Here is a 27,934-nt window from a genome sequence, read left to right as displayed (position 1 = left end):
TGGCAAAGGTTAAAGAACGCTTTCCCCACCCACATGTTGCAGGAAACAGTTCACTGCAAAGAACAACCCTTCCCTATTTGCCTTCAATAAGACTCACTGGAGGCCCCTTGTTCACCTAGGAAAAATCCAGATACCTTCCAAATCCCCATCCGTGGTCTCATCAATGATTACTGAATTGTTTCTCCCCACTGATTAATGGGAACGAAAGGAAACCAGACTGTTATCAGTCCAAAATATGCCATTTTGGCATTTGGATTTTTTTTTTTTTAATTTTACGGTCACACAACATTTGGAAGTTCCCAGGCCAGGGATTGAATCCAAGCCACAGCTGTGACCTATGCTGCAGCTGTGGCAATGCCAGATCCTCTAACACACTGTGCCATTTCATTAAATTTTTATATGTTTTTCCTGTTACCTGTCTTATGTCTGTTTGATTCTTAGGCCCCGTCAAAGACCCAAAGGCAGTAAAGTAGAATTTTTCCTTCTCTGCAGAACGATGCTTGTGAAGTCAAACTTACTTAAGTTTCTTCCCTCTTCCAAGGGCCCAGAATTTTGGACCAGTCTTGAGCATTGTAATCCAAAATAACACTGCCCTTTTAACAGCCCCTCCCAAGAATAGGCAACTTCAGGGTAAAAGAGTTCCTGATCAATTACTGCTGACGGCCTACACCACAGCCACAGCAGGGAGGCATCCGAGCCGGATCTGTGACCTAGACCACAGCTCAAGGCAACACCAGATCCTTCACGCACTGAGGGAGGCCAGGGATTGAACCCATGTCCTCATGGATGCTAATCGAGTTAACCTGCTGAGCCACAAAAGGAACTTCGAGGGAGTTTTTAGAGACAGAATTTGGGGTGCAGGCAGCAGGGTATGTGGCTTTTTTTTTTTATTGGTTTGTGATGAGGTAACGGGGCAGTGCTCCAGTAATATTTCACTCAGTCCGAGGTTGCCACTTTCCACCTGGGTGGGGGCCTTAGTTCCTGCAAAAGAACTCAAAGATCGGGACCAGGACCCTGCCCCAAGGCTGCTCGATTGTCTCTTAACTGCTCCTCCCCGGTCTCTGCATCCCCTCCCTTCCCTGAATTGGCAACTGTTAGAACCTGCCCTTTGGAACTCAGAGAGGGTCGTGGAGGTTGAATGAGGCCTATTTCCTATAGACCAGAAATGGGGGACACAGAAAGCCTTTTGTGCCCAGGAGCCGCGCAGAGCCCAGCTCGGTTTCAAGGGCTGCGAGGTGCATGACTTTCTTCTTCTTGGTTGGTAGTTGAAAGGCCAGTAAAAGAACAATCCCCTCGTCCGGGCTCGAAGAGCGACACCCCAAATCACTCACGAGAAGCGGTCTTGATGCAAACAGCAAGAGGATTTTATTCCAAGCGCGCTGGGGCCCACAGTCGTACACCACGCAGGGGTAGAGGACTGCGGCCCCGAGTGCGGAATCGGGACAGCTTTTATGGGGTTCACAACAAAGCCTGTGCGTCACAAACCAATCATTTTAAAATATCGAGAGCCCGCGCTCCGTGGACCAATCATTTTAAAATATCGAGAGCCCGCGCTCCGTGGACCAATCATTTTAAAATATCGAGAGCCCGCGCTCCGTGGACCAATCATTTTAAAATAGCTCCGGAGGTCCGCATCTGCGTGGGCTCCTGGGCAGAGTGACAGATTGCAGTTGAGATAGGTCACTAGGGCTGTCAATGTGTAATCAATTCTTCTATGGTGCCAGTCAGTTTTACAGAATCCAGATAAGCGATTAGTCAACTCATTTCCTGTTATCTTACTTAGGCCAGGATAGCAGGCCCTGGAACAATAGGAAGTGTGACCTTCTACCTATTTACTGGCAGCCAGCAGGGTCTGGAATTCGGGGGCATTTAGAGCTTTTTATTAACTTCCTGGGTTCTGGGAGGGTTAGGTTGCATTTTCATCCTTTCATTGTGAGGTATAGGGAGGCGCTCCAGGAATCTTGAGCTCAGCCTAAAATTAACATCCTCCACCTAGGTGTGGGTTTAGTTCCCATAGAATAACTCAGAGATAATTCAGGAGCACCCAGGATCCTGCTTTAATCACTGCATGCACCGTTGTTGCTTGATTGCTCCTCCTTCGTTTCTGCATTCCCTTACTTCCTGATTAGCAACTATGTGACTCTGACTTTTGATACTCAAGGAGAGTCTAGGAGGCTGAAGCCTATTTCCCACAAACAGGAAGAGGGACATAAGAAAGGATTTGTACCGGGGAGAGTGACGGATCCTGCGTGGTTTCAACAGTGTCTTAAAATAAGCAGGAAGCAACAGGGTTGCACAGAAGAAACAGACAAGCACTTTCAAATCCTGAAAACCAGAGGCACCGGGAGAGTGCAGCCCTAGCCCCGCCCCCCGATCTGGCCCCGCCCCCGATCTGGCCCCGCCCGGGTCCGCTCTCTTTTACGTCTCTACGTCCCTCCCAGCCCAGGCCCCGCCTCCACGTCGCCCCGCCTCTCTCCTCCACGCTCACTGCGCAGTTTCCTGCAGACCCGGAAGCGGTTCCCGCGGAGCGAGGGTCACCCTACGAGAGCGTGAGTTTCATCTTTCTTGTTTAAACCGGTGTTTGCGGTACCCTGTCCCCCGTATCTGGGTCCGAGGCTCCTACTGATCCTAAAATCCCGGCCTTCGTCCAGCAGACGAAGTAAATGCAGGCGTCGCCGTGCGAGGCGGGAGGGGGAGGGGCTGCGGCTTCGCTTTCCTGTGGAAATCCGCGAGCGGATCCCTGCCCCTCGCGCCCCCTTGCCTCGGCGTCTCCGCCCCTGGAGGGCCGCGAGCCCACCGCCCCGCTGCAGGAGAGGCTCCGTCCTGCTTCTGGCCCCGGGATTCTGGAGAGCCCGCTCCGTTCCAGAAACACACCCACTTTCCTTCACCTCGCACACTCCACAGCCGGGATGTTCTGGTTCCCAGGCCCCTCGTTTTTAGTCTCTGTCTCTCCTCACCTTGCAGTTGGGGAAAAAAGCTAAAACGGGCCTGTCTTGAGACACTCAGAATTTTTCTGCCCCAAATTCTACCCCACTCGATAACGTGCTCTGTTACTGTGGAATTAATAAACGGGCATCTAATCCTTTCTGTTGACTAAACAGGTATCACCTAGAAGTTGAGAATTATGTTTTATTTGGCAGATAAAACTGAGGACTTGGGGTTGGTAGATGCACACTATTGCATTTAGAATGGATAAGCGGTGAGGTCCTACTGTACAGCACAAGGGAACTATAGGCTTTTGGATAAGAACATGGTAGAAGATAATATGAGAAAAAGAGCGTGTGTGTATGCATGGTTCACTTTATTGTACAGCAGCAGTTGGCACAACATTGTAAATCAACTTACAATCAAAAAACCAAAACTGCGGACTTAAGCCCAGCCACAGCCTCTCTGAGGGACTGCTCCCAAGAGGTGAAGGAGGAGCCGAGGGTGTATAGGAGTTTTGCAAAAACAAAACGAAAAAAGCCACAACAACAATCCAGTTAGTTGGCGCATCCAAAGATTCGTGTTGGAGTTCCCATCGTGGCTCAGCGGAAACGAATCTGACTAGGAACCATGAGGACAAAGGTTTGATCCCTGACCTCACTCAGTGGGTGAAGGGTCCTGCATTCCCCTGAGAGGTGGTGTAGTCTTGCAGACGCGGCTTCAGTCTGTCGTTGCTGTGGTTGTGGTGTAGGCCAGCGGCTATAACCCCTAGCCTGGGAACCTCCGTATGCTGCGGGTGTGGCACTTAAAAAAAAAAAAAAAGTTAAGTGTTAAAGAAAACCAGAAATGTCAAGTTAATGAATTTACTGCTTTTCAGTGTATGGGAAGGTGGTAAAGTCTGGGCTCTTGGAAATCCTTCCTTGGATGTGCACCTTGACTGTCCAAGGCCAGCATTCTGCTTTTCTCCATCCTGAGTCCCCTCAGAGTGCACAGTCCCAAGTGAGGCAGGGTGGGGAGGCTGCATCCACTGAGAGCCACCGCATCCTTTGTTTACTGATGTGGCAGGAGACATGCTTCATCCACATATCCCATTCCTGGTCAAGAGAACTCAGAAGTAGAAAAAGAGAAAAGAATGAAGGACAACCATAAACAGCTGGCACAGTGAAGGATAGATGAGGAACGTGGAAAGACACAGTACGAGTTATTATAAAACAATAAACCAGCAGCACGGGTTCCTTAAGGAATCACAATACAGGACTGGAAAAGTAGCAGAAACCACAGGGAAGTCCCAGCAAGCAAAGGAGAGGAATATTACTTTCTAGAGAAAAAGGGGGAAGGTGGGAGTAGTTGTTCTGCACAAAAGCCCATTGGAGGAAAGTGGACTTTTGGAGGCACAAGGTGTTTCTCATTGGCTGGGCTTGTTGCTGGACAAGGAGAATAATTCCTTTGAGGCCAGTCATTGATATCTTCCTGTTGGGGTTTGTATGCTGACTTCTAGTGTTAGTGCCTGAGGGCTTTACTGTAAGGCTTCCAGGCTTTTAAGTATACTGGATTCAGTTTGCTAGTATTTTATGAAGATTTTTGTATCTATATTCACCAAAGATTTTGGCCTGCAGTTTGTTTTTGTGTTAGTGTCCTTGTTTTGGGGCGTGTTCTTTTGCCTTCATTCTTTTGGAAGAGTGTGAGAAGAAGGATCAGTGTGAGTTCTTCCTTATATGTTTGGTAGAATTCACTTTCCGTTTTGTTTGTTTGTTTGTTGTTTTGTCTGAGTCTGCAGCATGGCAGAGTTCCTGCACCCTTACCTGCCAGGCCGTCAGGGAACTCCAAACTATTTCTCTTTTAAATTGTGTCCAGTTCAGACGGGGCCTGTGGGCTCTCTCCTCTTTGTTGGAAACATTCTTTGGAACCTAGTAAATAAATTTAGCTTATTCCGTTGTGTACTACTTGGTAAGGATGTTGGTGATCTTTTATCTTAACGGTCAAACCTAGTTTAACCGGTTAGTCGCATGTTTTTTCTCTCCTCCTCTTTCTTTTTAATCTGTTAAAATAGCGAGCTGTGAAGTGATAGTAAGCTGTTTGCCTCAGGTCCCCCTCAATTGTTCTCTGCAAGGGATGAAGGATGGGCTGCAGTGACTTGGAACCTTCTCCCAACACAGCCCAGCACGTCATGATGAAGAAGTTTGCTCAGAGCTTATTTCTATTTTTTGTTTTTGTTTTTGTTTTTGTGTTTTTAGGGTCCCACCCTCAGCATATGGAAGTTCCCAGGCTAGGGGTCAAATCTGAGCTACAGCACAGCCACAGCAACACCAGATGGGAGCCGCGTCTGTGACCTACACCCCAGCTCACGGCAACACCGGATCCTTAATCCACTGAGCGAGACCAGGGATCGAATCTGCATCCTCGTGGATACTAATCAGATTTTGTTTCCACTGAGCCACAGCAGGATCTCCAAAGTGGGGCCTTTTATTTCTTTCTTTCTTTTCTTTTCTTTTTAGGGCCTCACCTATGGCATATGGGAGTTCCCAGGCTAGGGGTCAAATCAGAGCTATAGCTTCCACCTACACCACAACTGCAGCACCTCAGGATCCTAGCCGCATCTGTGACCTACACCACAGCTCACAGCAACACTGGATCCTTAACCCACTGAGTGAGGCCAGGGATTGAACCCACATACTCATGAATACTATTCGGGTTCTTAACCCACTGAGCCACAACAGGAACTCTGAAGTGGGGTCTTTGAAAACTCAGCTGAAAGGTGATTTTCCTTAGGGAGAGGTTGTTGGGTCTATTGGCAAAACACCAGGTGAGAGTTTATAAGGGGACCATGATTTAGGGAAAGAGCTTTGAAAAATCAGAGGGCAGTGACATTACAGTGACACACCTACAGTAAAAAGGCTTATCCTTGGGATTGTCTTTCTTTTCTTTTTGTGTGTGTGTGTGTGTGTGTTTTAGAGCCGTGCCTGCAGCGTGTGGAAGTTCCCAGGGGAGTCAAATCAGAGCTGCAGCTGCTGGCCTACATTACAGCCATAGCAATGAGGGATCTACACCAAGTCTGTGACCTGCCCCACAGCTCACAGCAATGCCAGATCGCCAATCCACTGAGCAAGGCCAGGGATCAAACCCACATCCTCATAGATACTGGTCGTTTTCTCTGTGCCACAACGGGAACTCCTTTTTTTTTTAATTGAAATACACAGCATTCTCAATGTTGTGTTATTTTCAGGTATACAGCAAAGTGATTCAGTTTATATGTATATATTTTTTTTTTTAATTTTTTTTTTGGGGGGGGAGGTCTTTTTGCAGCACATGGAGGTTCCTAGGCTAGGGGTCTAATTGGAGCTGTAGCCGCCAGCCTACACCAAAGCCACAGCAATGAGGGATCCAGGCCGCGTCCCTACACCACAGTTCACGGCAACGCCCGATCGTTCACCCACTGAGCAAGGCCAGGGATAGAACCCGCAATCTCGTGGTTCCTAGTCGGATTCGTTAACCACTGAGCCACGAAAGGAACTCCTAAAATTTTTTTTTAGTTGATTTACAGTATTGTATCAATTTCAGCTCTACAGCAAAATGACCCAGTTATACATATAGATAGATAGATAGATATACTTTTTCTCTCATGTTGTCTCCCATCATGTTGTTTTTTTTTATTTTTGTCTTTTTTTTAGGACCACACTGTGGCATATGGAGGTTCCGAGGCTAGGGGTCTAATCGGAGCTTCACCTTTTAGCCTACGCCACTGCCACAGCAATGACAGATCCAAGCCACCTCTGCGACCTATGCCACAGCTCACGGCAACACCGGATCCTTAACCCACTGAGCGAGGCCAGGGATCGAACCTGCAACCTCATGGTTCCTAGTTGGATTGGTTTCCACTGCACCACGACAGGAACTCCGTTTGTGGTTTTTTGTTTGTTTGTTTGTGTTTTGTTTTTTTGTGGTTTTTTTGCCATCATGTTCTATCCCAAGAGATTGGCCATAGTTCCCTGTGCTGTACAGTAGGACCTCATTACTTATCCATTCTAAATGTAATAGTTTGCATCTTCCAACCCCAAACTCCTCATCCATCCCACTCCCTCCCTCCCTCTCCCCCTTGGCAACCACAAGTCTGTTCTCTATATCCATGAGTCTGTTTCTGTGCTGTAGATAATGTCATTTGTGCCATACTTTAGATGCCACATATAAGTGTTATCATATGGTATTTGTCTTTCTTTTTGTGACTGACTTCACATATTATGAGAATTTCTAGTTACAATTGTGTAGCTGCAAATGGCATTATTCTCCTTTTTATGGCTGTGTAGTATTCCATTGTATATATGTACCAAATCTTCTTAATCCATTCTGTTGATGGGCATTTAGGTTGTTTCCATGTCTTGGCTATTGTGAATACTGCTGCAGTGAACATAGGGGTGCATGTATCTTTTATATATTCTTTTTCAGATTCTTTTGTTGTTGTTGGCTGCAGCAAGTAGCAGCTTGATGTGGGCTCTCAGTTCCCAGACCAAGAATTGAACCCAGGCCACAGCAGTGAAAGCACCTGAATCCTATCCACTAGACCACCAGGGAACTCCCTCTTTTTCATATTCTGTTTCCTCATAGGTTATTACAGAATATCGAGGGAGTCTCTTTTGTGGCTCAGGGGTGATGAACATGACTATCCATGAGGATTTGTGTTCAATCCCTGGCCCCGCTCAGTGGGTTAAGGATCTGGTGTTGCCATGAGCTGCAATGTAGGTCACAAATGCACCTTAGATCTGGGGTGGCTGTGGCTGTGGTGTAGGCTGCAGCTCCAATTTGACACCTAGTCTGGGAACTTCCATATGCCATGGGTGTGGCCCTAAAAAGACAAAAAAAAAAAAAAAAAAAAAAATCGAGTATAGTTCTCAGTGCTCTAGTCCTTGTTGGTTATCTGTTTGATGGTTGTGTGTATCTGTTCATCCCGAACTTGTAATTTATTCCTCTCCACCCCTCCTTCCCCTTTGGTAACCATAAGTTTATTTTCTCTGTCTGTGGGTCTATTCCTGTTTTGTCAATAAGTTCATTTATATCTTTTTTCTTCCCCCCCTCGGACTCTGCATCACACATTTGCCTCTCTGTCTGGCTCACTTGACTGAGGGTGCCCATCTCTAGGCGGGACTGACCTTCACAGGATGCAGCTCACCTCCCCTGCATCCAGGCCAGTGGTGATTTCTGTCTCCTGGTCGCACAGACCCTCACAAACACCGTCCCAGCGCAGCCGGGCAGCCGCAGGGCCAGGTGGTCCAAACTCACTTTGGAACAAGGCTGCGTCTTCAGTGAGGAGCAGCAGAGGGTCCTGGGTACTGCTGAGGAGAGGGAGGGGAGTGCCTCTCTTAGGGCTTTCGGCCCCGGGAGTGGCAGGAAGATGCAGGGATCGGAGCAGGCATCCTCACAGGGCAGCCCTGGGCTCAGCAGTGACTAGACCAGAACAGGGTGAAGTCACGGGGTCATAGCTACTGATTTATCTATCTCTCTGTTTATTTTTAATTTTTGATGGAGTCTTATTTATTTATATATTTTGTCTTTTTAGGGCCGTACCTGTGACATATGGAAGTTCCCAGGCTAGGGAGTCCAACAGCCACAGCCACAGCCACACCAGATCTGAGCCGGGTCTGCAACCGACACCACGGCTCATGGCAACACTGGATCCTTAACCCACTGAGCGAGGCCATAGATGGAACCCACGTCCTCACGGATGCTAGTCAGATTCGTTTCTGCTGAGCCACAACCGGAACCCCTGGAGTGGTGTTTAGAGAGAGGCAAAGTTTTTTCCCGCCCAGCCCATGCTGGCCCCCAGCACATACTTCTGCCTTTTCTCCATCATGTTGAGAACAGCAGGCGCTTCTCCCGAGGGATGAAAGTGGTTTGTCTGTGCCTCTCCTGTGTGTCCCTCCCTTCACGTCCTCTGCCTTCCTTGCTAATGTTCTGTTCAGACACACGCACTTGCTGCTGTTCAGCTATCAGTTCGCACAATCCCAAGACCTCGAGATCGGGGGCTGGGGCTGTTGAAGCCACCATCATAGCAAGGTGAGAATTCATGCCCTGGCAATGTTTCTCCATTGAGGAGTCTGGGCAGCCAAGAGGCCCCTTCTCTTTCTGCCGGGGATGGTCTCTTGCATTGCTGACGGGACCCTCCTCTCATCCTGTGGCCATGACCATGGATCAGCTCACTGCAATTCTGGTTGACCTTGCCCTTGTCCCCACCCTCCCTCTTTTTCGTCTTTTTAGGGCCACACCTGCGGCATATGGACGTTCCCAGGCTAGGGGCCGAATTGGAGCTGCCGCTGCCGGCCTCCACCACAGCCACAGCAACACCGGATCCTTAACCCCTGAACAAGTCCAGGTATCAAACCTGCATCCTCATGGAAACTAATGGGGTGCTTAACCTGCTGAACTGCAGCGAGAACTCCCTTCCACCGTTTGAGAGGGAGGAGAGTGCTCTGAGTGAAGACTTCTGGCCTGAGCTGCCTCCTCTGCTCCTGGGCAGCTCCTCCCTCTCTTGGGCTGGATGCTTGTCAGTCTCCCAAATGCAGGCCAGGCCAGAGGGCCTGCAGGTATGACCTGGTGTGTCGCTGACTCTGCACTTGGGCTCCAGGATGCCAGCCCCACTCCGTCTCAGGACAGTTGGGCATCCTTCCTCCGGTGCATCTGCAACTTGTACATCTCAGGAGTTGTTTTGGTATTTTGGGGGGGGGATATGTTTGTTTGTTTTTTGTTTTTTTAATGTAGTTGATACACAGTGTTCCTTTCTGCCGAACAGCAAAGGGGCTCAGTTATCATGTATTCTTTTTCTGCCTCTTTTTTTGTTTTGTTTTGTTTTTTAGGGCCGCACCCGAGGCATATGGAGGTTCCCAGGCTAGGGGTCAAATTAGAGCTACAGCTGCCGGCCTACACCAGAGCCACAGCAACGCAGGATCTGAGCCATGTCTGCTACGTACATCGCAGCTCACAGCAACACCGAATCCCCAACCCACTGAGCGAGGCCAGGGATTGAACCCGTATCCTCATGGATCCTAGTTGGGTTTGTTAGCCGCTGAGCCACAAAGGGAACTCCCAGCTTTTTTTTTTTAATTGATGTATAGTTGATTTACAGTGTTGTGTTAGTTTCATGTGTATGGCAAAATCATTCAGTTATACAGATATATACACATATCCTTTTGCAGATTCTTTTCCCTTGTAGATTATACAAAATACCGACTGTAGTTCCCTATGCTATAAATAGGTCCTTATCAGTTACCCCTTTTTCTGGCTGCACCCACGGCATGAGAAAGTGCCTAGGCCAGGGACTGAACCTGTGCCATAGCAGTGACTGAGGCGGCTATCGTGACAGTGCCAGATACTTAACCCACTGCACCACAAGGGAACTACTGGGTTTGCTTCCTTGGGACTCAAACCAGGGTTCACATTAAATGGATGAGGCATATACATGTTTTGTGCTTCCTGATTAGAGATTTTCCCCAAATAATTGGGTGGAGCCTAGGCCCCAGTAATGTTAAAAGTGCCCCAGGGGATTCCAATCTGGATCCATCCTTGAGCAGCAAGGCTCCGGGTCCTCCCAATCCTGAGGCTGAGATCTGGGCTGAGGGGGCAGGGGCTCTGCTCTGCACAGGGATGGAGCAGGGCTGGTCTGTGACCTGCAGGGGGTTGTGGGGTCCAGCTGAGGTGCCCACGGCTGCAGTGTGGGTGAGGGCCTCACCAGGAGGGGAGCATGATCTCAAGAGAGTGTGGGCACCCTCCCCTGTTGGTCTCCATGGGAGTCTCCTGTCCTGAGTCCCTCCTGGGACCGTGGGCAGCAGAGGCCGTCTCTTCCACATGGTGACCTCTCCCCTGTGTGTGTGGTTGTGGCACAGGAAGGGGGCATGATGATCCTGAGCATTTAACAGCATCTTTGCAACTTTTTTTTAAAAATTCATTAATTTTTTTGTCTTTTTAGGGCCCCACCCTCAGCACATGGAGGTTCCCAGGCTAAGAGCTGAATCAGAGCTGCAGCCACCAGCCTACACCACAGCCACAGCACTGCAGGATCTGAGCCGCGTCTGCGACCTACACCACAGCTCACGGCAACACTGGCTCCTTAACCCACGAAGCAAGGCCAGAGATCGAACCCATGTCCCCATGGAGACTAGTCGGGTTCATTTCTGCTGAGCCACAGAGGGAACTCCAGCATCTTTGCACCTTTCAAGCTCAACCTCTAAAGACTCAGGTTTCCTGAGGAAGAAGTCCAGAAGAGGAGGAAGAGGAAAGAAAAGGCGTCCCAGATGGCGCTCTCTCAGGTAAAGTCATATTCTCAGTCTTGCTTTTTCAGTCTGTCCTTCCTGGGATGCCCTTCTTTGGACTCACTCATCTTGTCTGAAGTGTCCTGCCTGACACTGTCCATTCCCAGTCACCCAGGGCCTCCTCTCAGGGCCTGTCCCCTCCACTTAGACTCCAAGTCCCCATGACCCAGTGACCGTAGCTTGTGAAGAGACTTTATGGTGGTCAGAGAGAGACAACTCTTGTTCTATTAAATTGAAGTGTATGCATGAGTGCCTGGATACACAGCCCATGGTTTTTATAAAATACATATTATTTCTAAATGGCATATGTTATTTCGTTGTTGCAATTATATCTTAAATAGTTTTCATTGCCTTACATTTCTTTTCTACGCTCACATTTATGAGTTGAAGAGTAATGGGGAGTTCCCGTTGTGGCCCAGCAGTAATGAACTGGATTAGTGTCCATGAGGACACGTGTTCGATCCCTGGCCTCGTTCAGTAGGTTAAGGATCCGGCAGTGCTGTGAGCTGCGCTGTAGTTGGCACATGTGGTTCGGACCCTGTGTGGCTGTGGTGTAGGCCTGCAGCTGCAGCTCTCATTAGACTCCTAGCCTGGGGGCTTCCATATGCTGTACGTGCGGCCCTAAAAAGACAAAAAAATAAAAAGAGTAATAGGGAGAGCAACGTTTATGTATGTGTGTGCATGTGTGCATGACATTTTATGTAGTTACATTTTTTGTGTGTCTTTTTTGAGGGCCACACCCGTGGAGTGGTGTATGGAGGTTCCCAGGCTCGGGGTTGAATTGGAGCTGCAGCCACCAGCCTACACCACAGCCACAGCAACGCCAGATCTGAGCCACGTCTGCGACCTATACCACAGCTCATGGCAATGCTGGATTCTTAACCTGCTGAGCAAGGCCGGGGATTGAACTTGTGTCCTCATGGATGCTAGTCAGATTCGTTTCCACTGAGCCAGGACGGGAACTCCAGTTAACAAGTGGTTAAGCTTGAACTTGTTTTAACTTTTCTTAGGGACCCCTCTGTCGGTGTACTTTGGATGCTCTTACATAACTTAAATTCTTTAGGTTTAATTCTAGAACCTAAACACTTGGCTTTATATGCATGCTTCCTATATTGAGCAGTTAGACCTAAGGCAGGTTAGTTAGAAGGTCTGTGATACAGTTGTCTCTTCTGTCAGATGGATGGGACTGTATCTTTTTAAATTTTCCATCGTATTTTTATATTAATGCATGTAGAGCATCTGAGTAATGCTTAGCACATGAGATGTGTTCAAACTCTTACTGACATTACTGTCACCGTTACAGTTGTAGACTCTGAAGTTTCTTTCAAGCCACTGTGAACATTGTCATCTCTGAAGATGTCACTTTAGCTCCCCAGACACTGAGTGTCACTTGGTGTATGGAGCCTAATATCTCACATTTCTATGTAGATAATCCCGAGTCAGTGTTGTGTGTGTGTGTGTGTGTGTGGTGTGTGTGTGTGTGTGTGTGTGAAGATTTCTTGTATTGCCCACAAAAATGGGGACTCCACCCTGACTCAGAGGCTCTCATAACCTCGTGCAGAGAAGTATAATAAGTCGAAATTCAGGGCACATAACCTGCTCAAAAATACATTAAGTGAAGGAGTTTCCCATTGTGGCTCAGTGGAAACAAATCTGACTAGTATCCATGAGGTGTTGTGGGTTTGATCCCTGGCCTCACTCAGTGGGTCAGGGATCCGGCATTGCCATGAGCTGTGGTGTAGGTCGCAGACGTGGCTCGGATCCTGAGTTGCTGTGGCCGTGGTGTAGGCCGGCAGCTGCAGCTCCAGTTTGACCCCTAGCCTGGGCACCTCCATATGCTTTGGGTGCAGCCCTAAACAGCAAAAAAAAGAAAAAAAAAAAAAGAGAGAGAGAAAAAAAATACATTAAGTGGATCTATAATAACACTCACTTCAATTGAATCGATCCTTACACCTCTTGCCTCTTCTCATTTTGTGTAAAAATAAGAACTCTTGGAGTTCCCATTGCAGCTCAGCAGGTTAAGAACCTGACATAGTATCCATGAGGGTGCAGGTTCCATCCCTGGCCTCATTCAGTGGGTTAAGGATCCAGTGTTGCTGTGAGCTGCGGCCTGGGCCACAGAAGTGGCTCAGATCTGGTGTTGCCATGGCTGTGGTGTCAGCCTTGCAGCTGCAGCTCTCATTTAACCCCTAGCCTAGGGACTTCCATATGCCACAGGTGCGGCCCTAAAAAGAACCAAAAACAAAAAGAAGGAAAGAACTCACCTCGGGGTCTCTTGATTAAATGTGTTTTCCTTTCAGGCACAGTTGACCTTCAAGGACGTGGCCATCGAGTTTACTCCGGAGGAGTGGGCCTGCCTGGACCCTGCCCAGAGGGCCTTGTACAGGGACGTGATGCTGGAGACCTACAGGAACCTGCTCTCCGTGGGTGAGCATCGCTTCCTCTAGAAATTGGGATCTGCGCTTGGGTGTCTGTGCATTTTCCCGTGTGTGCCTCTTGGGAGCCCCTGCCTTGCCTGATGGAGCTCAAGGCCCTGAGGACTCAGACCTGAAAAGCTTCATGATGCAGCTCCTGGACGTGAAACTTGTCCTTTCTTCACACAATCTTCCCATTTCATGCTCACGGGTGATGCCAGAGCTTAAGGATGCATAAAACCTTACAGAAAGCTTAAAGTAGCCGCTTCCTTCTTTTCTATGGCTGTGCTTTCGATTGCGTCTTGGAAGAGAGCTTGATGTCTGCTTGTCTCCTGTGAGCTGTGCGTTTGGACGCGGGCGGTGAGGGAGGTCCCTGCATGGCTCAGCAGGTCCGACTAGGATCCGTGGGGATGCAGGTTCCATCCCCGTCCTCGCTCAGTGGGGTAAGGATCCAGAGTTGCCACGAGCTGTGCTGTAGGTCACAGATGCGGCTCGGATGGGACATGGCTGTGGCTGTGGCGTAGGCCGGCAGCTGTAGCTCTGATTCCACCCCTAGCCTGGGAACCTCCATGTGCTGTGGGCTCAGCCCTAAAAAGACAAGAGGAAAAAAAAAAAAAGAAGTAGGCCGTGTGCAGCTTGATGGTGTGATGCGCATGTGCATTGGGAAAGGGTTCCCAACAGGTTAGGTACCCTGTACGTGACCTCATTCATTCACTGACTGACAGAAGCCCTTAGAGCTCTTACTCGGCACTGCCTCTGCAGTCCTGTTAGGCACTAGCTCTTCAGACCTTATGCATCCTATGACTGAGGTTTTGTACGCTTTTACCAGCCTCCCCATTTCCGTACCCCGTAGCCCCTGGCAGCAATTATTCTACTCTGTGTTTCTTTCTTTCTTTTTTCTCTTTTTTTTAGGGCCGCACCCACGGCATATGGAGGTTCCCAGGCTAGGGATCGAATCGAAGCTGTAGCCACTGGCCTCTGCCAGAGCCACAGCCACGCGGGATCCGAGCCGCATCTGTGACCTACACCACAGCTCATGGCAATGCCCAATCCTTAACCCACTGAACTGGGCCAGGGATTGAACCCATGTCTTAATGGATACTGGTCGGATTCATTACTGCTGAGCCACGATGGGAACTCCTCTGCCCTGTGTTTCTAATCCTGGTTTCTTGCCTCATCGTTGTACTCCTTCTCTTTTAAATCTCTTCCTTTTTGCCCCATGCCCTAGAGTTAAGAAAGGACAATACTGGAGTTCCCCTTGTGGCTCAGTGATTAACGAACCTGACTAGTATCCACGGGGACGCAGGTTCGATACCTGGCCTCGCTCAGTGGGTTAAGGATCCAGCGTTGCTGTGGTTGTGGAATAGGCCAGCGGCTACAGCTCCGATTCGACCCCCAGCCTGGGAACCTCCATATGCCACGGGTGCAGCCCTATAAAGACAAAAAAAAAAAAAAAAAAACAAAAAACACACTGTCTAGATGGATCTAAAAATTGTCATACTCAGTGAAATAACTCTGAAAGAGGAAGATACGTATCATATTATATAACTTATGCGTAGAATCTGAAATATGATAACAAACTTATTAACAGACTCATAGACATAGGAAAACTTTTGGTTACCAAAGGGAAAAGGCAGTAGGAAGGATAAATGAATTTAGCATTGGCAGATAGGAACTACTATATATAAAACAGATAACAAGTCCTACTGTATAGCACAGGGAACTGTATTCATCTTTTTTTTTTTTTTTTTTGTCTTTTTGCTATTTCTTTGGGGCCGCTCCCACGGCATATGGAGGTTCCCAGGCTAGGGGTCTAATCGGAGCTGTAGCCACTGGCCTACGCCAGAGCCACAGCAAAGCGGGATCCAAGCCGCATCTGCATCCTACACCACAGCTCACGGCAACGCCGGATCCTTAACCCACTGAGCAAGGCCAGGGACCGAACCCGCAACCTCATGGTTCCTAGTCGGATTCGTTAACCACTGTGCCACGACGGGAACTCCTCATCATTTTTTTAATTTAGTTTTTATTAAAGTATAATTTATTTACAACACAAGGAATTATATTCAATATGCTGTCGTAAACCATAATGGGAAAGAATATTTTCAAAAAAAAAAGAACACATTGTCTGGACCTATGGGCAAGTTAGTGCTGTTGGAAGGCTTAGCATATTCCATGTTTTATAGTAAAGGCTCAGAAGTTCCTCTGTGTAGTAAGATAGGGCAACCTTCTGTCGTGTTTTTACTTATTTTTTAATTTTTATTTTAATTATGTATTTATTTTTTTTAGGGCCGCACTCACGGCGTGGGGAGGTTCCCAGTCTAGGGGTCGAATCGGAGCTGTAGCTACCAGCCTCCACCACAGCCACAGCAATGTGGGATCCTTAACCCACAGAGCAAGGCCAGGGATCAAACCCTCGTCCTCATGGGTACTGGTAGGGTTTGTCACCAATGATCCATGATGGGAACTCTCTCTTTACTTTCATAATGACTTAAATGATAGCTTTTCAGTGTGTGTTCTGCACTGTAATTCCCACCATGTGCTCGTGTTGCAGCCTGGCCATTCTGAGTGGCCATTCATGACTGATATTCAGAGAATTATCTTTTGTAACATTGTTTTATTAAATCCTTCTTCATTTCCACAGTGCAGTTATGGTTTTCCAATTTCCAGTGGGCGTTTATGTTACTCATTAGTTAAATTTGTTGTGGCTCATTTACCAGTAGAATGCTGTGCCTTAGCATTTATCGGTGCACATTAAATATGCACTTAATGGGTATAGTATTTTTATTTCTTCTAATATGAAACAGCCATGTTTTCTGTGAAATGGTATGTGATTTGGGGTCATGTGCAAAAATACCCCTTTCAGGGCTAACTTAAGTTTGCACCTTGTCTAGTTCCCTTCGTGGCTCAGCGGTTAACGAATCCACCTGGTATCCATGAGGATGCGGGTTTGATCCCCGACCTCGCTGAGTGAGTTAAGGATCTGGCCCTGCCATGCGTTCTGGTGTAGGTCGCAGATGCGGCTCGGATCTGACTTTGCTGTGGCTGTGGTGTAGGCTGGCAGTTGTAGCTCGGGTTAGACTCCCTAGCCTGGTAACTTCCATATGCTGTGGGTGTAGCCCCAAAAAGCCCCCCAAAAACAAACAAAAACAAAAACTTGTACCCTGTAAATTTTTCAGCCATTGATTGTGTGAAGTAGGCTTCCCTAAATTAATTTGAACTGCATGTAGCCACCCTTTTTTATAAGAGAATCCTGTCCTTTTTTGCGTGTCCACAAATTGAAGATCACGCTCACAGCGTTTATTTACTCTTCACAATCCATCGTCCTTTCCGTGTAATCTGAAGTTCTCCGCTTTGAAGTGTTTATTTAGCAGCGGGTAATTAACAGGAAGCGCATGGTTCTCTATGTCTCGTAGATGCCGCTCCCAAATGCGTGACCAAAGACTCGCCACCCCCGAAAGAGAAGAGTCACGCAGGGGAGACCGTGCCGACCGTGTCACTGCAGACACCCGAGCGCGGGGACCCCAACCCCAAAGACGCCGGCTGCCAGGAGATCCAGCAAGACAGGCATGACTCCGACGGCCAGTGGCGAAATGACAAAAGGAATCACCAAAGAGCACCCGTGACCCCTAAGAAAAATCCACCTGGCAGAACAGATCCACGTGGTAGAAGACACGCAGGAAACAAGCCTGTCTCGAGCAGCCTTGGCCTAAGCTTTCGGTCACACGTGGCTGGACTGCAGGTGTTCCAGACTGAGGAGCAGTTTTATGAGTGTGGTCAAGTTGCACCGACAGACAGCAACGGCTCCTCATTTTCTGTGCTGGAGAGCGTGCTTCCTAGGGTCCATGCCAGCCTTCCTCCCGAGTATGGCAGGGATTTCTGGCTTTCCCCGGCACTCACAGCCGACCAGAAGGCACACGTCGGGGAGAAAGCCTACGCATGCGATGGCTACGACGAGGCCCTGACCCACAGCTCCCGGCCCACCAGCCACCAGGCGATCCTGGCGGGTGTGAAGCCTTACACGTGCGAGGCGTGTGGCAGAGCCTTTGCCCAGCGCTCACACCTCACGAGGCATCAGGTGACGCATTCAAGAGGGAAGCGGCACGAGTGCGAGGCGTGCGGTAAGGCCTTCAGTTACAGTTCGCACCTTGTCCGCCATCGGCGCATTCACACCGGGGAGAGGCCGTACCCGTGTCACGAGTGTGGCAAAGCCTTCAGCGTGTACTCGAGCCTCATTTACCATCAGGTCGTCCACACCCGAGAGAAACCTTACAAATGCAAGGCCTGCGGCAAAGTCTTCAGTCAGAGCTCAAGTCTTACCAATCACCGCAGGATCCACACCGGAGAGAAACCGTACAAATGCAGTAAATGCGGCAAAGCCTTCAATCAGAGCTCGCATCTCACCCGCCACCAGGTGATGCACACGGGCGAGAAACCCTACAAATGCGACGAGTGCGGCAAGGTCTTCACCCAAAACTCAAGCCTGGTGAGTCATCGGAGAAATCACACCGGGGAGAAGCCCTTCCGGTGCCACGAGTGCGGCAAAGCCTTCAGCGTGTATTCCAGTCTCACTTATCATCAGGTCGTGCACACTCGAGAGAAGCCTTACAAGTGCAACATATGCGGCAAGGTCTTCAGCCAGAGCTCAAGCCTGCCCAGTCACCGCCGAATCCACACTGGCGAGAAGCCGTACAGATGTGATCAGTGCGGCAAGGCCTTCATCCACTGCTCCAACTTCAACCGACACAAGAAAATCCACACCGGCGAGAAGCCGTACAAATGCAACGAATGCGGCAAGCTCTTTACGCAAAACTCCAGCCTTGCAAGTCATCGGAGGATTCACAGCAGGCAGTGACCTCACCAGCATAATGAGTGTGCCAGAGCCTTCCGGCGTGAATTGCCAGCGGAGTCCACACTGAAGAGAGACCAGGTCCCTGTTGTGTGCACACCCAAGGGCTGCGGACTTGCTGTCTTCACTCAATGTCAGGATGTGCCTCTCTCCTGAGACTGCAAGAATGTAACCTGCACACAAAGGCTTTTACTCACAGATCAAAGCTACATTGGGAGTTCTTGTCGCGGCGCAGTGGAAACGAATCCAACTAGTCTCCGTGAGGATGCGGGTTTGATACCTGGCCTCGCTCCATGGTGTAAGGATCCAGCGTTGCCGGGAGCTGTGGTGCAGGTCGCAGATGTGGCTCGGATCCCACGTTGCTGTGGCTGTGGTGTCGGCTGGCGGCTGCAGCTCCAAATCAACCCCTAGCCTGGGAACCTCCATATGCCTGCGGGTGTGGCCCTGAAGTACAAGCCAAAAAAGCCCCCCAGAAAACTACAGAACATCACAAGGTCCCCGCTGGAGAGCAGCCTTCCAAATGTAATGAATGTGGGAAGGCTTTTTATTAAACCTTCAAGCCTTCAGTGTCAGAGTATTTATACTAGAGAGAAGCCCAGACAAGTTTACTGAATGTGGAAAGGCCTTTCAAGCCACGTTGTCCCCTCAGGAGTCACCAAAGAATTCATAATAGAAAGAAAGCTTACAAATGGAAAGAATATTTTAAATTTCTTCGTGACTTTTCACACCAGAATCCACATCAGAGCATTCATATGAGGAGTCATAGATCTCAAGGTCTCCACCTTTCACCTGAGAAACTGCAGAATAATTAAAAGTCCAGGGCGCTCCCTGATGTCCTAGTGGCTAGGGATTCGATGTTGTCTCTGCTGTGGCGTGGGTTCGATCCCTGGACTGGGAACTTCTGCATGCCGCGGGTATGGCCAAAAAATAAGTCCAAATATGTTAAAACTTAGATAAAGATAGAACAAACATATAGAGGTAGATCCTGAGGATATTATCCCTTGGTTTTTCTTGTCTAAATCTCTCAGAGTTTTAAAGTCCTATAGTTTTGCATTTCGTATTTAAAGCTGTGCTCAATTTTGAGCTAATATTTGTACAGATGTGAAGTTTTGTTGGCATTTCATTTTTTTTCTTTTCCCTTTTTTGGGAAAACCAGTTGAACCAGTGTCATTTTAAAAGCTCTTTCCTCACTTTGCTTGGTACCTTTGTCAAAATTCAGTGGGCAGCACTTGTCTGGGGCCCTTTCCAGGTTCTCTGTTCCCTTGGCCTGTGTGTCTTACTCCGCAAATACCACAGTCTCGGTTACTTTTTACCCGATTAGAAGTCTGGAAATGAATGAGCCCAACCAGTTTATTCTTCTTCAGGTGTCCCAGCTTTTCTAGTTCCTTTGCCTTTCCTTATGAATTTTAGAAAAATCCCACTTGTGTCTACAAGATATCAGTAAAAAGGGCAGTAAGCCTGACTCAGTTGCTCGTCATTTCTGTGTCACCCTTTCCAATAAACGGCTGTGGTCTCTGGTTGGTTGTGTCATCTTTGGTTTCTTCGACCAGCATTTTATGGTTTTTAGTTCAAAACCGTGTCAGTGTTTTGTTTAATGTATTTCTGCTGCTTTGTTGAATAGTCACAGATGTTACTGTATTTTTCGTTTCAGTTTCCACATGCTAACTGCTGCCGTATAGAAATATAATAGATGTTTGAATGTTGATCTTAGCTCCTCAGAATTTACGAAGCTCACTGACGCTAGAGATTTTTGTAGGTTCCTTGGGCTTGTCAGTATACATCACTTCATTAGTTTCCTGATGCAGCTTGCCGACGGAAAGTCAGTGGACTCTCAAGAAGAAAAGGGAATTTTATTTGAGCCAAACTGAGGATTAGAACCCAGGAAGCAGTGTCTCAGAAAGCCGCGAGAAAGGTTCCACCTGTTGTAAGTGGAGGCAGAATCAAGTACGTTTTCGAGACAAAGGCTGGTTCGTCGAAACCACATTTTTACGTGAAGTTCACCAAGGCTGTGTAGCACAGGCAGGCAGGTTCAAAGTGAGCAGCAAATCACCACACAACTCTCCAGAGCTGTTGAAAGAATGCTGTTTAAGAAGTTACCTTGCTGGAGTTCCCGTCGTGGCGCAGTGGTTAACAAATCCGACTGGGAACCATGAGGTTGTGGGTTCGGTCCCTGGCCTTGCTCAGTGGGTTAAGGATCCGGCGTTGCCGTGAGCTGTGGTGTACATTGCAGACGCGGCTCGGATCCAATGTTGCTGTGTCGCTGGCATAGGCCAGCAGCTACAGCTCCAATTAGACCCCTAGCCTGGGAACCTCCATATGCTGTGGGTGCCGCCCTAAAAGGACAAAAGACAGGAAAACAAATAAGTTACCTCACTAGTAGTTCCCATCCTGGCGCAGCAGAAACGAATCCAACTAGGAACCATGAGGTGAGTTGTGGTGTAGGTTGTAGACGTGGCTTAGATCCTGTGTTGTTGTGGCTCTGGTGTAGGCTGTCGGCTACAGCTCCGATTGGACCCCTAGCCTGGGAACCTCCACATGCTGTGAGTGTGGCCCTAAAAAGACCAAAAAAAAAAGGAATGTTGGTTGTAAGGTAAGGTTTCGTGAGTGTTCTTTATTGAATCAAGAAAGTTTTCCCTCCATTCTTAGTTGTCTGAAAGTTTAGATTATAATCGAGAGTTGAATATTGTTAAATGCTTTTTCTACATCAGTTGATAGGATCGTGTGATTTTTTTATTTTTTATTGCAACTTATTGCTATTGGGATTTACACTTGTTTTTTTAAAAACATTAGAACAGCCTTCTATCCCTCCAATAAACCCCATTTGGTCATGGTGTACAATTCTTTCTATATATTGTTGATTTCTAGCCCTAATTTTTTTTTTTTTTAATTTTAGGGCCACACCCATGACATATAGAGGTTCCCAGGCTAGGGGTCGAATTAGAGCTACAGCTTGCGGCCTACACCACAGCCACAGCAATGTGGGATCTGAGCCATGTCTGCAACCTGCACTGCAGCTCCCAGCAACGCTGGATCCTTAACCCACTGAGAGAGGTCAGGGGTCGAACCCACATCCTCATGGATCCTGGTTGGGTTCGTTAACTGGCTGAACCACGACAGAAACTACCCCCCCCTTACTCTTCAGTGCTCCCTGAGGGACTGGCTCCTGGGCTATAATCCTCGGTGGATGGAATAAAATTTTCCATTTCTCTGTTAGATCAACCGTTGGTTAATTTTCCTCTCACACCACAGTATACATAGCTTCTTTCTCCCTCTTAAACTGGGCATATTACCTGTTTTTGTTTTGTTTTGTTTTTGGGCCAAGCCCTTGGCAGGCAGAGGCTCGGGGGCCAGGGATCACACCTGCACCACAGCAGTGACCCACAGGAGTGACAATGCCAGGTCCTTCACCTGCTGAGCCACCAGGGAACTCCTATTGTACCTGTTTAAAAGGGATGCAGTAATTTTCTCTCCACTAGCATTAAAAAGAAGCCGCAGCAGCCTGAGCTCCGATTGTGCGGATACTGTCATCCTTCCTGAAACGAGGTAAAGAGCAGGGTGGGAGCAGGCCTCGCTGGGCTGCTGAGGACTTGGGCTTGGTGGGCCTGCAGCTGATAGGTTTTTTTTTTTTTTAACAATTTATTAATCACTCGCAATGTTCTAGGCATTTTTTTTTTTTTTTTTTTTGTCTTTTCATCTTTTTGCCTTTTCTAGGGCAGCTTCCCATGGCATATGGAGGTTCCCCACCTACACCACAGCTCACGGCAACGCCAGATCCTTAACCCACTGAGCAAGGCCAGGGATCGAACCCGCAACCTCATGGTTCCTAGTTGGATTTGTTAACCACTGCACCACGACGGGAACTCCAGCTAGTAGGTTTGTCTGAAGGGGAGGGAGAGTGTGTAGAGTGTTGTCGTCCCCCCCCCCAGGCTCTCTTCCCTCTCCTCCCCTTTCCCCGTTCCTTCCCTCCCCTCCACTTCCTCCCCTTTCCCTCCTATCACCCTCCACTGCCCCGGCCACCCCTCCTCCTCTCCATTCAGTCCATTCAGGGTGGCTCTGCCTCCACCTCGAGGCCACTGCCCTTCCCTGCCAACCCCCCCACCCCCGGCCCTGTCCTCTCCGCTCCGGGATCCCACCCCTGCCGCACTGTGCTTTCCCCAACCTGGACCAGCTCCTCCTGTGCTGACTCTTGTTTTCTCCTGAGTGATGTGTGCGGTCCTAAAATAAAACACCCAAAAAACAAACAGCAAAATGTGGTCAATAATAAAATACTCTTTAGCCTTAAAAAGGAAGGCTAGTCTGACCCGTGCTACAGCATGGATGGACTTTGAGGACCTTATGCTCGGTGAACTAAGCCAGTCACAAAAGGACAGATATTGTTACGATTCCTCTTATGTGAGGCACCTGGAGCGGTCAGCTCCATAGAGACAGAAAGCAGAATGGTGGTTGCCAGGGGCTGAGGGAGAGAGAAATAGGGAGTTACTGTCTATTGCACACAGCCTCAAAAAGCATCCTAGAGCCAGTGGTGTTAGTTGCATGATAATATCAGTGTATTAACGCCACTGACTGTACACCTAAAAAGAGTGAAAATGTTAGATCGTACCTGTATTTCATCACAGCTTAAAAATACTGTTTTTTTTTTTAAATCCCAAGATATCTTTTTTTCTTTTTAGGGTCGCACCTGCAGCATATGTGGTTCCCAGGCTAGAGGTCAAATCCAGGCTGCAGCTGCACCCCTACACCACAGCCACAGCACTGCAGGATCGGAGCTGCATCTGAGAACCACCACAACGCCAGGTCCTTAACCCACTGAGTGGGGCCAGGGATCGAACCCACATCTTCATGGACACCAGTTGGGTTCGTTGCTTCTGAGCCACAATGAGGACTCCACCTAAGACATCGTCTTTGTTTATTTTCATGCCTTCATCATTCAGCTGAATTTTTTTTTTTTTTGTCAGAAAATACAGAAAGCAAAGCAAAACAAAACACAGCAATCTCTCCCCAACCAAAAATAACACACATACCAAGGTCTCCCTCTTCGGCTTTGAGGTAAAAAAACAGCAGCAGCTCAGGACCTGCAATGTCGTGCTATGTCTGATACCTTATTCCCTCTTCCAGATCCACAGATGATGCACAGATTATGTGAATAATCAAACTCTGGGAGTTGTCGTCGGGGCTCAGTGGTAACAAACCTGACTGGTATCCGTGAGGTTGCGGGTTCGATCCCTGGCCTTGGTCAGTGGGTTGAAGATCTGGCGTTGCCGTGAGCTGTGGTGTAGGTCGCAGACGCGGCTTGGATCCCACGCTGTGGCTCTGGCGTAGGCTGGCAGCTGCAGTTCCAATTGGACCCCTAGCCTGGGAACTTCCAAATGCTGCAGGCACGGCCCTCATAAGGCAAATAAACAAATAAATAAATAAATCAAAGGCTCTTGAGTTCCCGCTGTGGCACAGTGGGTTAAGAATCCAATTGCATCAGCTTAGATCACTGCAGAGGCACAGGTTCAATCCCCAGCCCAGCACAGTGGGTTAAAGGATCCACCGTTGCCACAGCTGCAGCCTGGCTTCAGTCCCTGGCCCGAGAACTTCCATGTGCTGTGGGTGTGGTCATGAAAAACAAGAAGACAAAGGCTTTTCCTTTCCATAAACTCCTGTTTCACTGCATCCTGAACTCTAGGAAAATTCCCATCATTGCGCAGCAGAAACGAACACACCTAGGAACCCTGAGGTTGCGGGTTCGATCCCTGGCCTTGCTCAGTGGGTTAAGGATCCGGCGTTGCCGTGAGCTGTGGTGTAGGTTACAGGGGCTCGGATCTGGTGTTGCTGTGGCTGCGGTGTAGGTTGGCAGCTATAGCTCCGATTCGACCCCAGCCTGGGAACCTCCATGTGCCCCAGGTGTGGCCCTAAAAAGACAACAACAACAAAAATTTTTTTTATTTATTAGATTGAAATATACACACTCAGGAAAGCTTTGTATTATCTCCAAATAATTGCAGGGCACACTTTCTACAAATTCCTAGATTCTGAAGTACTACGTTGAAATGGCCCATGAAAAGGAAATTACATGGATAGCCTGCTTAATTAATAACTGGCTCAGTGTCTTTCCCAAAAATAAATGTGTGTGTGTGTGTGTGTGTATTTTTTTTTAGGGCCACACCCACGGCATATGGGGTCAAATCGGAGTTGCAGCTGCTGTCCTGCACCACAGCCACAGCAACACAGGATCTGATCCACAGCTCATGGCAATACTGGATCCTTAACCCACTGAGCAAGTCCAGGGATTGAACCTGCATTCTCATGGTTACTAGTTGGGTTTGTTAACCACTGAGCAACAACAGGAACTCCTTCCCCAATATATTTTAACCTTTTTTTTTTTTTTTTTGGTCTTTTTAGGGCAACACCCATGGCATATGGAAGTTCCCAGGCTAGGGGTTGAATTGGAGCTATACCCGCTGGCCTACACCACAGCCACAGCAATGGCGGATCCTTAACCCACTGAGCAAGGCCGGGGAGCGAACCTGCGTCCTCATGGATAGTAGTCGGGTTTGTTTCCACTGAGCCATAACAGGAACTCCCAATATATCTTAACTTATGAGGACAGAGACTCTCATGCTCCCCACTCTCTCTGATGTGGCTGCTCATTGGGAGGCTGAACATTGGGCAAAAACTGAATGCATAAAGAACGTTATACTGTGGTTAGAAATAGCACATTTAGGAGTTCCCCAGTGGTTCAGGAGGCTAAGGGCCCAGCATTGTCACTGCTCTGTCCCGGCTTCAGTCCCTGGCCTGGACATTTCCACCTGCCGTGAGCTGGGGAGAGGGGGCGAGGAAGGGAGGGAAGAGAAAGACGGGAACGGGGAGGGAAGGGAGCATTCAGGGTTTTCTGACCCGATGAGGGACTTGGGTGGTCCTTCTGCAGCAGGCCAAGCAGAGCCTGGCTACAGAGGTGTCTGGGCTCATGAGAAGAAAGGGGCTGAGAGCGGGGAAGCAGGAGTGCAGAAGCCCTGTGACGTTCATCAGCCACCAGCTGGGGTCCCTGCAAGTCACCTGGTAAGTTACAAGAACGGCGGTGAGGCAGTAGAAGGATAGAAAGGTGCTCATCAGGGCAAGGATTTTTTGGGACGCCCTGCACTCAGGAGAGGATCTGGTTGGATGGCTGGTCCGGTGCATGTGTCGGACTTGCTGGTTGTGTCTGTACAGGATGAAAACCATGTATCCACTAGCCAAGACCATGAGTCCGAAAGACAAAGTGCTTGGCGGGCTTAAGAAAACCGCAAAGAGCGTGGATGTGCTTTTATCCAAAAGCGTGCTAGAGCAGTAGCCCAAATCTTTTTCCCTCGTGATATTCACCCTGCTCCATTTACCCGTCACGTATGTGACAACAACTGTATTTACAAGAAGGTGCGAAGTCCAGCACAGGTAGATGGAGAGGCCAGTGTACCTGGGAGCTTTTGCTTTAAGATCTGTCCATATGAAGCTTCTGGGGCTGATCGTGATGGCCTGTAAGATGCTTAAGAGACACATGGCACCGAAGGACATACCCCTGGCCACTCTGTGGACATAGAAAACCACTTTGCATCCGATGTCACTGGGGAGATGCTTCCGCCCAAAGACTGCCGAGGTGTGGGGGATGCCTCTGGAAAGGAGTGTCAAGGTGTTGGCAACAATCAGGTGCCTGAGAATCAAATCTGGGGGCTTTAATCTGCATCCCCGGAAGTGAACGATGGCATCGTGATAAAGCAAAGAGAAATTCCCTAGGATCCCAAGGACGGTTTGGGATAAGACGATAACTCCTACTGCCACATCCCTGGAGGCCATTCCAGGCAGATCCTGAGAGTCATATTTGGGTGAGATGGTGCTGCAGGAAAACGAGATTTGTATTACTGGTGACATGACAGTTGAAATTCCCTCCTCATTCAGAAATACCCCCTCCATGCATTTTTCATTAGCCAGTGTTTCCATAAATAGTAAGATTTTTCTCTGTGACAACACTGAATCTTCAACTCTGAGATAAGTACTGTTGTCATTTTACAGGTGAGAAGACCCTAAATACAGATTGTAGGGACCATCCCAACTTGCATCCCCATAGGTGGCCGCATCAGATCTGGAACCTGTGCTTTCTAGCAGCAGACCAGCCTCTCCACCACGATGCTGCGTGGATGCTACATGATGAAAGGTAGTCAGTTTTGATCTTCAAGTCCTCAACATTTGCACTTCTTTTTTTAAACTGATGTCCTTTGTCATTCTTCCTTTTTTTTTTTTTTTTCTTTTGGCCATGCCTAGGGCATGAGGAAGTTTCCGAGCCTGGGATCGAATGACCTAAGTCACGGTAGTGACACCAGGTCCTTAACCCACTGAGCCACCAGGGAACTCCATCCTTTACCACTCCTAAATAGTCTGCATGAATAATTGTAGTTAGGGCAATTTTATAACTATGTCTGATTACATTTTATTGGCCAATGTTATCTTCAAATAAATACTTAAAATGCAAAGAAGATGACAATGCACTGACTACCATAAAATCCTCTAAGAAAGATTATCCCAGGAGTTCTCATTGTGGCTCAGTGGCTTAAGAACCCACCTAGTATCCATGAGGATTCAGGTTCAATCCCTGGCCTCACTCCGTGGGTTAAGGATCTGGTGTTGCCACAAGCTATGGCGTGGGTTGAGGATGGGGCTCAGACCTGGTGTTGCTGTGTCTGGTGTAGGCCGGCAGCTGCAGCTCCGGTTCGACACCTAGCCCGGGAATTTCCCTCTGCCGCGGGGGCGGTGGTGCAAAGGAAAAAGATGGTCCCACACGAAGTATTGCGTTTTAGGGGCAAGAATGTCTCGATATGATGGTGGTGACAGAAGATGCATTTGTCCTTGTACCAGAGCCACTCCTGACCTCTTTGTATGTGAAATCTATGTGGTGGGCTTATCTATGGTTTTTGAAACATGTATGAGACAAAAACACAGTACATTATTATTGATTACCTATGATATTAATTGGTTAATAAGGAGGATTGAATGAAACTCTATGAGGAATAACGTACTAATTATTGAAATAGACTTAAATACAAATATTCAAAATAACATCCAGAAAGCATGGAAACAAGTGCCTTGAGTAAGTTTAAATAGTAGATTCGGTGCGAGTTTAGGGTTGATATTCGGACATTTCCTTTTAATACAGAAATATCGCAAGATACACTTGGAGTTCCCTGGTGGCTCAGCAGGTTAAGGATCTGGCATTGTCACTGCTGTGGCATGGGTTCGATCCCTGGCCTGGGAATGTCGCTCACGTGGGCCTGAAGCTGCAAACTGTCAAGTCCCAGATCATTTGCATCTACAGCCCACAATCGTGTTAATTCTTTTTCTCAAACAGCCGTGGCCTAATTCTTTTTGAATTAGTTGTGGAAGGAGGTAAGTGTGATTTCTTCTTTCATTGTTCCAAATTTCAGAACAAAAATCCCCAAGGA

General features: G+C 48.3%; 2 protein-coding genes across 2 annotated transcripts; one reads left to right on the top strand and one right to left on the bottom strand.

Annotated features, from left to right (window-relative positions):
- On the top strand, window positions 2,508-20,000 carry LOC110261292 (zinc finger protein OZF-like). Its single transcript, XM_021097266.1, has 4 exons — window positions 2,508-2,549; window positions 10,877-11,216; window positions 13,520-13,646; window positions 17,050-20,000. Exons 2-4 carry the CDS (start codon window positions 11,202-11,204, stop codon window positions 18,486-18,488), a joined length of 1,581 nt encoding a protein of 526 aa, XP_020952925.1. The 5' UTR covers window positions 2,508-2,549; window positions 10,877-11,201; the 3' UTR covers window positions 18,489-20,000.
- Window positions 25,350-26,672, bottom strand: LOC110261370 (vomeronasal type-1 receptor 4-like). The gene has a single exon (XM_021097571.1). The coding sequence runs from the start codon at window positions 26,436-26,438 to the stop codon at window positions 25,350-25,352; it is 1,089 nt and encodes a 362-aa protein (XP_020953230.1). The 5' UTR covers window positions 26,439-26,672.

This window comes from Sus scrofa, chromosome 6 (genome assembly GCF_000003025.6).
Source record: "Sus scrofa isolate TJ Tabasco breed Duroc chromosome 6, Sscrofa11.1, whole genome shotgun sequence".
NCBI classification, from domain to species: Eukaryota; Metazoa; Chordata; class Mammalia; order Artiodactyla; family Suidae; genus Sus; species Sus scrofa.
This window is presented reverse-complemented; position numbering and strand designations above follow the sequence as displayed.